The following is an 11309-nucleotide window of genomic DNA, read 5'->3' on the forward strand; positions in this document are numbered from 1 at the left end:
TTAAATAGGCCATGACACACTGCAACACCCAGGAAAAACAAGCAGCAGAAGAAAAATACCTATTCAAGAACAACAGGTACCTGATAAACACAGTCCACCAATTCTTAAACAACAAATCCAAACAAGACAACATACACAGAGACTCTAGCCACACTGCCATACACGAAAGGCATTTCAGAGATGACTACCAGACTACTCTGACCCTTGGCATCATGGTAGCCTACAAACCGATCAACACACTGAAACAGCTACTGATGAACCTAATTTACCCTGTACCAACAAACTGCAAAAATGAAATGAATGTCATTTACAAAATGCCATGCAAGGACTGTAACAAACACTACATCAGACAGACAGGCAGGAAACTAGCCACCAGGATACACAAACACCAACTAGTCACCAAAAGATATGACCCGCTATCACTAGTATCCTTACACACAGACAAATAAGGACACCGCTTCAACTGGGACAACACATCCATCCTAGGACAGGCTTAACAGAGACACACATGGGAATTCCGAGAAGCATGGCATTCAAAGCGGAACTCCATCAATAAACACAGCAATTTGTACACCATTTACCAACCTCGGAGAAACAGAACCAGAAATGATAAAACCCACCTTAACAGACCAAGACACAAATAGAAAGCAGGACAGAACATCAACACTTCACCGAAGGCTCAACAATGATGTTACCTAGCATAGTCTGAGAACCAGCTCAGCGAGCAAACTTAAAACCTCAACCTCAACCTGAGCTAAACATCTTCTCAAAAAACTTACAGACCAGTCAGTTTTGGCCAGACCAAAGAGCATCTTACTCTGAGTTGATGGTTCTCTAGGCACAGTTGATATTTGGTTTGGTATGTGTCTCAGGGAACAGACCATAGAGCACAGAGTCCCGCATCATGGAGCAGCTCAACAACAACATTGCACTTCTCTCCAGATTACCTCGGCAAAGGCAATTCCAGAAGGAGATGTGTGATAGTCTTAACTCTCAAACAGCCGCTTAGAGGGGAGCATGCAATGGTGCGGAGATTCCGGGCATACACAAAGGATCTCACAGGCAGTCCCCTTCTCACCACTACCCAAGTGATGTCCTGGTGCACGTTAGAAGGTTTGGTGATGAGGCATTTTGCTGAATGACTTTGACTGTCTGCTCAGGGAACCACGTAACAGGGCCACCCTCTCCTTTTTCCCACAGGGTCTCAAGGATGCTGTGTGCTGACCACTTCCTGACAGACTGGCGGTTAAAAGTATTTTTCCTTTGCAAACTTCTCGATAAAGGACAGGTGATAAGGAGCAGTCCAACTACCAGAATGACCAGCCTGGACTTCACCGGCAGCAGTGGGAGCTGCTGCAAGTCAGCCAGCACTCTCTCTTTACTTCTGAGGTGTACATGTTAATTAGACTCAGGAGTGTTTCTATATATAATGTCTTACATAAGGAAGCATCCGCCCACTATCTCACTAACCTTGGAGATGGTGAAGTTGCCTCCTCACAGAAGAATACCTAGGCTGGAGGAATGGCAATCACTTTCTTCTGACCAAATCGAAGGCCAATGGGCCCACATGTTTAACCATATGACTCTTGTAACTGCTGAGGCGCAGTATCCCAGACTTCTGCAGAAATTGGAGGTCTGCTTTCACATTGGCCAGCTAAGCCAACATGGAAACACATCACATAATAGATTTAACCTTACACATGTTGAAACTCACAGTTTTAAAACTCATTTTGAGACTTTATAAAATTACGTGTAGATCCAATGTCCATTGCCCTGCAATCTTATCAATGGGAGAGTCTGTGCATTCCCATCCTGTGGGCTAACTGTTGGACATTTTCTGCACTGAGGTAGCCATCCCAGTTTCTTCCTGGGGGCGTTGCCCTGACCCAGGGGACAAAGCCAGGAAGATCTAGCTCTGGGTCCAACAGAGGGATTGCCCTGCTGTGCTCATTACTTGGAGTGTTACCGCTCCCAGTTGCCCAGAGCTGTGGTGCAGTGGGTACCCCTTGTTCCTGATGGCTGGAGGTTGTGTTGTCTGGTGTTTCCAGATTGGGGGCTGTTCCTCTCTTTCTCCTCGTGTTGCTGCTCCCGGTGTTACTGCTCCTGGTGTTACTGCTCTTGGTTTTGCTGGTCGTGGTGTCATTGTTCCTGGTGTTACTGCTCCTGTTGACACTGTTCATGGTGTCAATGTACGGAGTACTGAGCCTCTTTTTGTTCAGAGATGTTATTACTCACCTCTGGAGCAGTTGGGACTTGACTCTGGGTCTCCTAGTCCATGGGGAGGGACAATACCCTGCACTACAACGATCTGTTGACCATCCCTAATCCCTGTAGGAGACAGAAACGTTTGTTATTACTGTCGCTGGAAACTGAATTGCCCGATTAAACTGGTTGATGAATTGAAACTGGCTGCATCTAATCTGGTTTTTGTTTCCAAAAAAAAAATTGCAATGAAATTGATTTTATGCAATGTATTAATATCTAGTTCAAACATTACCAGATTGCATAACTGACTAGTGACTGATTAACGACGTCATTGGACCTTCAATGTTGATTTAAAGTAATTAAACTCGAACACTTTATGGACTGAAGTTTTCCCTGAATGCATTGGTAGCATTTTCTCTGGACTGTACCCAGAGGCGGCGCCTGCGCACTGGGTGCTGAATGTAACAATCTGGCCCTGAGTCATTCTCGGTGAGTCCCTGCTGTGGAAAGGCAGCGCTGACTCACACCGTGAACATGCCCAACCGGGTGGCCGTGGTGACCGGATCCAACAAAGGGATCGGCCTGGAGGTGGTGAAGGCTCTGTGCCGACGGTTTGACGGGGACGTGTACCTGACCTCCCGGGATGTGGAGCGGGGGCAACAGGCGCTCCACAAACTGCAGCAGGAGCAGCTGAAGCCGCTTTACCACCAGTTGGACATCACCGATCGGGAGAGCATCGGAAAGCTGCGGACCTTCATGACCCAGAAGTACGGAGGCATCGATGTCCTGATCAACAACGCCGGCATCGCCTTTAAAATGGCAGATACCACTCCGTTTAAAACCCAAGCCGAGGTGACGATAGCCACCAATTTCTACGGGACCAAGGACGTGTCCACCGAGCTCCTCCCCATCATCAAACCCCAAGGTACAATGTACACCACGCTCTGGAAATGCAGACTTCACCTTTTAAAACAATCTCTCATTGTCTACTAACAGGGCGATCTCTTTTGATTCAGGAGGGTTAAACAGCAACGGAAGCAGCTTAATTTGATTCCTGATTTAGGTCAGATTGTGCGGTGAAGGTAACCATGAAAGTTAATAGCTGTAGTACTATTAAACATAGCTTTTGTTGAAAACAATTAAGGGACTTCAAAAACTAGGCTGAGGGAGAAGCTGTTTCCTCCTTTAGCAGGAAGGTGCACAGATTTGAAATAATTTGTCATAACAAAAGGCAGGAGTGGCATATCTTTACTGGAGGGGTTGTTCTGATTTGAAATATATTGGCCAATTGGGAGGGGAGATCCCTTAGAACCTTAGGGAAAAATGTTGCAGGAGACAAGTAGGCGTAGTGGCCGGAATTGGTATCTCACTTAGAGCTGGCCCATGTGACGCAAGAGCCGAGATTGGCCGTGAAAAGCCACGAGATTTCTCAGGTGATTCTTTGTACCCTTTTCACTAGTGTGGAATGTGGAATTTGTCTTCAAACTTTGCAGACCCTGGAATCCTAAAAATAAATTTGCTATTTAGAGTCATAGAGATGTAATAGCGCAGAAACAGGCCCTACGGTCCAACTCGTCCATGCCATCCAGATATCCTGACCTAATATAGACCCACCTGCCAGCACTTGGCCCATATCCCTCCAAACCCTTCCTATTTATACACCCATCTAGATGCCTTTTAAATGTTGTAATTTTACCAGCCTCCACCACTTCCTCTGGCAGCTCATTCCACACATGCACCACCCTCTGCGTGAAAAGGTTGCCCCTTAGGTCCCTCTTATATTTTTCCCCTCTTACCCTAAACCTGTGGCCTCTAGTTCTGGACTCCCCCAGCCTAGGGAAAAGACTTTGTCTATTTATCCTATCCATACGCCTCATTATTTTATAAACCTCTATGAAGTCACCCCTCAGTCTTTAATGTTCCAGGGAAAACAGCCCTGTGAGTAGCACAGTGGTTAGCACTGCTGCCTCACAGTGCCAGAGACCCAGGTTCATTTCCCACCTCAGGCGACTGAGTGACGTTTACACATTCTCCTCGTGTCTGCGTGGGTTGCCTCCGGATGCGCTGGTTACCACAGTCACAAAGATGTGTGGGACAAGTGAATTGGCCATGCTAAATTGCCCATAGTGTTAGATATGGGGTAAATGTAGGGGTCTGGGTGGTTTGCGCTTTGGCAGGTCGGTGTGGACTTGTTGAGCCGAAGGGCCTGTTTCCACACTGTAAGTAATCTAATCTAAGCCCCAGCCTATTCAGCCTCTTCAGTTTCACCCTATCACTCAAATTTTCCAACCCTAGCTACATTCTTATTAATCTTTTCTGAACCCTTTCAAGTTTCACAACATCCTTCCAATAGGATTGAGATCAGAATTGCACACAATATTCCAAAAGTAGCCTAACCAACATCTTATACCACTGCAATGTGACTTCCCAACTCCTGTACTCACTGCTCTGACCAAATAAAGGAAAGCATACCAAATGCTGTCTTCACTATCCTTTCTACCTGTGACTCTACTTTCAAGGAGCTATGAACCTGCACTCCAAGGTCTCTTTGTTCAGCAACACTCCCTAGGACCTTACCATTAAGTGTACAAGTCCTACTAAGATTTGCTTTCCTAAAATGTAGCACCTTGCATTTATCTAAATTAAACTCCATCTGCCACACCTCAGCCCATTGGCCTATCTGATTAAGATCCCGGTGTAATCCGAGATCACCTTCTCTGTCCACTACCCCTCCAATTTTGGTGTTATCTGCAAACTTACGAACTCTACCTTCTATATTCGTATACAAGTCATTTATATAAATGACAAAAAGTAGTGGTCCCAGCATCGATCCTTGTGGCACTCCACTGGTCACAGGCCTCCAGGCTGAACAACAACCCTCCACCAACCACCCTCTGTCTTCTACCTTCGAGTCAGTTTTGTATCCAAATGGCTCGTTTTCCCTGTATTCCATGTGATCTAACCTTGCTAATCAGTCTCCCATAAGGAACCTTGTTGAACGCCTTACTGAAGTCCATATAAATCATGTCATGCCCTCATTAAATCCTCTTTGTTATATTTTCAAAAACCTCACCATAAGACATAGGAATAGAAGTTAGGCCATTCAGCCCAAGAATTTGTTCCACCGTTCAATCACATCTGATATATTTCTCAAGGTAGACAAGCAGGAGGCTGGGAGAACACAGCAAGCCAGGCAGCATCAGGAGCTGGAGAAATCGATATTTCGGGTGTAACCTTTCTTCAGGACTGGGGGTGGGTATAAGGGGAGCTGCAGATAAAGGGGATGGGGGAGCGCAGCGTGATGAGATGGGGATAGGTGGACACAAGCAGAGGGTACGACCTGGTTGGTCAATGAAAAGAATGAATCCCGTTGGCGGTTGAGGAATGGACGGAAGGGGAAGAGGCTGGATAGGGAGTTGGGGAAAGGAAGGGAGGTTATTTGAAATTGCAGAACTCATTGTTGAGTCCTCTAGGCTGTAGGCTGCCCAGGCGGAAGATAAGGTGTTGTTCTTCATTTAACCACACTTTCTCACTTTTGCCCTGTAACCCTTGATAATCAAGAACCTATCTCTGCCTTAAGTGTACTCGATGACCTGGCCTCCACAATCTTCTGTGACAGTGTATTCCGTAGATTCACCACTTTGGCGGAAGAAGTTTGTTCCTTCCTTTTATATTTCACGTAAACTAATTGTTTGTTAAACAAAAATATCAAAGTACCTCCCATCTCATGGTTATACCACTTTTTATTCACTCATGGGTTGATCACTCACATTTATTGCCCATCCCCTAATTTCCGACAAGGCAGGTAAGTGTCAGTCACATTGCTGTGGGTCGGGAGTCATTTAGTGGCCAGACCAGGTAAGAAATGCAAACTTTCTTCCCGGATGTGTGTTTTATGATAGGGTACATAGTTGTAATTAAGCTAGCTTTGTATTCCACATTTTTAAAAAAAATTCAAATTTCACTGTCTGCTGCGATTGGTTTTGAACTAACGTCCTCAGAACATTAAATTGGCATTCTGGATAAATAATGCAGTCTCATAACCATTTTGCCAGCACCTCCATCGTGAGTTGAATAATAAACTCCTTTGCTCAGTTCTCTGTGATCTGAAGTGGAAGACTGCCCGTTTGTGGAGTGGAGGCCTGAATGGCACCAACTGTACTGTCAAGCAGATACATACATTTGCACTGAATTTTCCTTCTGCAGCATAAAATTTCTTGAATTTTTGGTGTTGTGAGAAAGACGCACAGGGAGCCTGGAGGTGACCATACTTTCCAGACATTGGAGTGGAAAGGGAGGGTGGCAATTGGACTGTATAATGTGCAAGTATGGGTTTTCTGGAAGGGGTTTGCCAACAGCCTTTTCTCGGATGATCAGTTGAGGAAAGATAACAATGTAGGTATTTATGAACTAATCTGTTCAGGGGTGTTACGACACCCCTCTGGAGCAGGTGGGACCTGAACCCACGTCTCTTGGCTCAGAGGTAAGGCAGTATTAGCCTGGGGGTGTGGATAGTTCTACATAATTGTGACCGGGAACTTATGTGTTGTTCCCTTTGCTTCACTCAATCCTTTTTTCTACCGATTTAGCTATGTTTAAAGTCGAGTCTGGGTCCCGGACTGAGCTGGACGTTTCTGCTCTTCAATTATACAATTTTCAAAGAAAACTCTTGATTTAATTTAAAATCTTTTCAAATAGATGACCCAGCTCATAATTCTCTTCTCAATAATGCTCTCAAATACTAACAGCAATCAATGGAAACATAGCACTGGGTCTACTAAGCTGCAAAACAAATAAACCACAAATCTTTGCTGTATATGTTTAGTGTCTTCTCCTTTATGTCTCCCTTAAATCTGTTACTATTCTCATGTTCACTCCACTTCTGAGTTTTCTTGTGCTGGCAAAGATTCGAATATCTAGCATTCTTCTAAAGACAAAAACTCTCTTTATTCTCCCCTTAGATTTTCAAGGATGCTACTCCCACCATCTTTTAAGGAAGAGAATTCTAACGATACATGACCCTCAGAAAAAGAGTTTCTCCTCGTCTGTCTTCAGTGGTGGCCCCTTATTTTTAAACGATGCCCCCTCATTCTAGATACCGTTGCAAGAGGGAACATGCTGTCAGCATCCACCCCATCAAGACCCCTCAGCAGGTTACAGATTTTGAGTGTGCTTAGATGATGAGAATGTGTGTAAGATGGAGGTTCAGAGGAGTGAGCTGGAACCCACAAACTAACTGCTCTGACTTTCAACGCGTGCACAATGGTGGCCAGAAGATATTTGGAAATTCATAAAACGGGTCACTGAAATATGGTAGCTTATTACAAAATTAATGAAAGTGATAGATGAACTGAGGGCCTAGAAGAAATTAGTGGTGGAAATGTTCCTACAGCTTTGCTCAGCATTGGTTGCTTTGCATCTGGAGTACAGTTCTGACATCTATATTGATCTTTATAGCATAGATTCATCAAAGTTTTGTGAGAAGATTTGTAGCTCGGGTGCTCGTTGTTGTGGTTCTGTTGGCCGAGCTGGGAATTTGTGTTGCAGACGTTTCGTCCCCTGTTTAGGTGACATCCTCAGTGCTTGAGAGCCTCCTGTGAAGTGCTTCTGTGATCTTTCCTCCAGCATTTTATAGTGGTTTGTCTCTGCCACTTCCGTTTGTCAGTTCCAGCTGTCCGTTGCAGTGGTCAGTGTATTGGGTCCAGGTCGATGTGCTTATTGATTGAATCTGAATCTGTGGATGAGTGCCGTGCCTCTAGGAATTCCCTGGCTGTTCTGTTTGGCTTGTCCTATAATAGTAGTGTTGTTCCAGTCGAATTCATGTTGCTTGTCATGACTACTATTATCGAACAAACCAAACAGAGAACAGCCAAGGAATTCCTAGAGGCATGGCACTCATCCACAGATTAATTCAATAAGCACATCGACCTGGACCCATTATAACGACCATTGCAACGGACAGCTGGAACTGACCACCAGAAGCAGCAGATTCAAACCACTACAAATGCCGGAGGAAAGATCACAGAAGTGCTTCACAGGAGGCTCCCAAGCACTGAGGATGGCCCCCAGACAGGGGACGAAATGTCTGCAACATAAATTCCCAGCTCGGCGAACAGAACCACAACAAATTCAAATTCATCATAACATTATAAAGACTGCAAGGATTAAATTACAAGCAGAGATTGGGTAAATTAGGCATGCATTCTCTGGAATATAAAGGGTTAAGGGAGAATTTGATTGAGGTAATAGGGACTTTGATATTGAGACAGAATCAGCAGCCAGTTGTGATGACCCTGGTAGTTTAGTCAGGGAAACTCCGTCAGTATGGATAAGTTGGATGGAGGGTCTGTTTTATTTTTGTGCTTTGTAGATATAATTGATCAGCTCATGTGGAAAATGTCATTTTTGTCTGAGATTAGTGAGCTCCTTTTTTTTTTGAAATAATTCCTCGGCCTGTTTCATAGCATTCAGGATAAGAGAAAATGGGACGAGAGAGAGAGATATATAACTTCTTGGTTTTTGTGCTCGTGTACGTAACCTGATTTTGCTTTCTGTTTTAAATCTGCAGGGAGAGTGGTGAATGTGTCCAGTGTAGCCAGCTCCATGGCTTTGCAAAAATGCAGCCAAGAGCTCCAAAAGAAATTCCGCAGTTCCACCATCACCGAGGAAGAACTGGTGGAGTTGATGAAGAAATTTGTTGAAGATGCTAAACAAGGGGTCCACAGTGAACAGGGGTGGCCATCCTCTGCCTATGGGGTTTCAAAGATCGGTGTTACGGTCCTTTCCAGGATCCATGCCCGAAAACTGACGAAAGAGAGACCAGGAGATGGGATCCTGTTGAATGCCTGTTGTCCAGGTTGGGTAAAAACCGACATGGCAGGTCCTAATGCACCTGGAACAGCAGAAGAAGGGGCAGTGACCCCAGTTTATTTAGCTCTGCTCCCAGCAGGGGCAGAAGCTCCACATGGAGAGTTTGTAAGCAATAAAACAGTTCAGGAATGGTAAACCTTTAGATTTTGGGGAACAGGATGGCAAAGACACTGAAGGGCAGAAGAAACAAAAAAATTATCCTTTTTATGCTAACACAGAAACTGACAATCACTGGGTTATAATTTAGTTCAGCAAATCTTTCTTTGTTTCCAATGGCTAACTTTTGTGTAATAAATTTTCCTCAATCACTATCATTAAAATCAATAATTTTGCCTTGTGCTGATGTGTCAGTTTTTAAAAATAAAGTCATTGCTGCTAGTGTTGCAAAACATTGATTAGTTAGGTATTCAACAATGATAAAAATGTGCTTACTAAACATTATAATTTCTTGTTGACTTTTCAAATTGATAATCCTGTCTTCTGCATTTTTGGTGGACATAGGAAACCGAGGTTGTTACGACATGGGGTAAACCCTCCTGCTTAATTTAAAACCAGCTTCACAGAAAAGATTTATCCCATGCAGTAATCTGTAAAAAAAATTTACAATTTTATTTCTTAACAACTATTTACACCTCCGTCCTCTAACCTTTCATATACCTTCCCCTTCCACTATACCAGTCTGATAAAACTCCCAATTAAGACTTAGAAAACAAAACTTCTTATCTCAAAATTAGGCAGCTTTCGGTTCTTGTGTTTGGATTTTCCTGTGTTTTCCTTCCTTGGGGATTCTGTTTCACAGGTTACTGATCGATAAGGTTACCTTTAAGAGGGCTAATTTTCAGGCAAGTTTTTTTCCATGCTGGTTGCTGGACAGTATTCCTCTCAACTGAACTGATCAACTTTCCCCAGTCTTATACCCACAAACATCAGATTGTGATTTTAAGATTGTCTATATACTAAATTCAAACTGGACCTGGAGTTTGGTATTTTTTGGGGGTATAATTCAAATTGATTGACCTAATTTGAATCCGTTTTGTTGTTTCTAGGCAACCAACTAATTTAGTTTTTGACCAAGTGTTACATTGTTACCTTATTGATACTGGGTGCTGTCAGGTAGCTCTACCAGCTTTTAACTCTCTTAAAGGTACAGTACATCCACATCTTCATAACAGAGTGGTGGTAGAGGGTTGTTTTTCAGACTAGATGTCTGTGACCACCGTGTGCTACAAGGATTGGTGCAAGGTCCACTGCCTTTTGTCATTTTATGTTAAGTGATTTGGATATGAATAAAGGATGCATGGTTAGTAAATTTGCAGATGACACCAACATAGGTGGTGTAGTGGAGAGTGAAGAAGCTCCAGATACCTCTAGTTCTCAAACAATTGAATAAAACTGATAGTCTCAGAATTAGAGAAGGTTTGACATTGTAATATTCCTTAACTAAATCTGAAGGCTTGAAAAGGTTTTTGTATCTGGTACCTCAGGGAAAGTTGGCCTCCTAATAACTGAAAATGCTTTGGGTCTGCAAGCACTTGAAAGGATTAATCTTTTTTTGCTTTTCATCTGTCTTTAATGAAATTCTTCCCATTTACTGGGCCCAGTCTTCGATGGCAGTGCTGAATGAGTTAAGCTTCCCAAATAAAGGTAAGATGCCAGAAACGTTTACCCCAACTCAAGGATGACTGCTGTGAGTGAATTTTCTTCAGGGACATATTGTTTTTCTCTCGTCACCACTGAAATATCAGCATAGAGGCCAGTATCCCATAACCAGGTAACCCTTCATTTATACACATACAGTACATGAGCTCTGATTAGCCAGCAAAAGGAAGATGCTTAAAGTCTGAGTGAAGATTTGTAGCTCGGGTGTCCGTTGTTGTGGTTCTGTTCGCCGAGCTGGGAGTTTATGCTGCAAACGTTTCGTCCCCTGGCTAGGGGACATCATCAGTGGGGGGACACCCCCCCCCACAAAAACGGATACCCACGCAACTTTATCACCAGATGCCTAAGAGATAGACCACGGAATGAGGACATGCCACAACCAAAAGGACTAGCCACACTACCATACGTCAGGAGCGTCTCAGAACTGACAGCCAGACTACTGCGACCCTTAGGACTCATAACAGCACACAAGCCAACATCCACGCTCAGACAACAACTCACTAGAACAAAGGACCCAATACCCAGCACGAGCCATACTAACGTAGTTTACAAAATACCATGCAAGGACTGCACAT

General features: G+C 43.9%; 1 protein-coding gene across 1 annotated transcript; it reads left to right on the forward strand.

Annotated features, from left to right (window-relative positions):
* Positions 1-2653: 2653 nt before the first annotated feature.
* Positions 2654-9407, forward strand: cbr1 (carbonyl reductase 1). Its single transcript, XM_060833766.1, has 2 exons — positions 2654-3130; positions 8774-9407. The coding sequence occupies exons 1-2, from the start codon at positions 2740-2742 to the stop codon at positions 9208-9210; spliced, it is 828 nt and encodes a 275-aa protein (XP_060689749.1). The 5' UTR covers positions 2654-2739; the 3' UTR covers positions 9211-9407.
* The last annotated feature ends 1902 nt before the right edge of the window (positions 9408-11309 follow it).

This window comes from Hemiscyllium ocellatum, chromosome 12 (assembly GCF_020745735.1).
Source record: "Hemiscyllium ocellatum isolate sHemOce1 chromosome 12, sHemOce1.pat.X.cur, whole genome shotgun sequence".
Taxonomy (NCBI): Eukaryota; Metazoa; Chordata; class Chondrichthyes; order Orectolobiformes; family Hemiscylliidae; genus Hemiscyllium; species Hemiscyllium ocellatum.

Bases quoted from the DNA above. Each gene is read 5' to 3' on its own strand.
- cbr1 (XM_060833766.1), top strand. From the start codon at position 2,740: ATGCCCAACCGGGTGGCCGTGGTGACCGGATCCAACAAAGGGATCGGC. The intron at 3,131-8,773 runs GTACAATGTACA...TTAAATCTGCAG, and splicing joins CCCCATCATCAAACCCCAAG to GGAGAGTGGTGAATGTGTCC.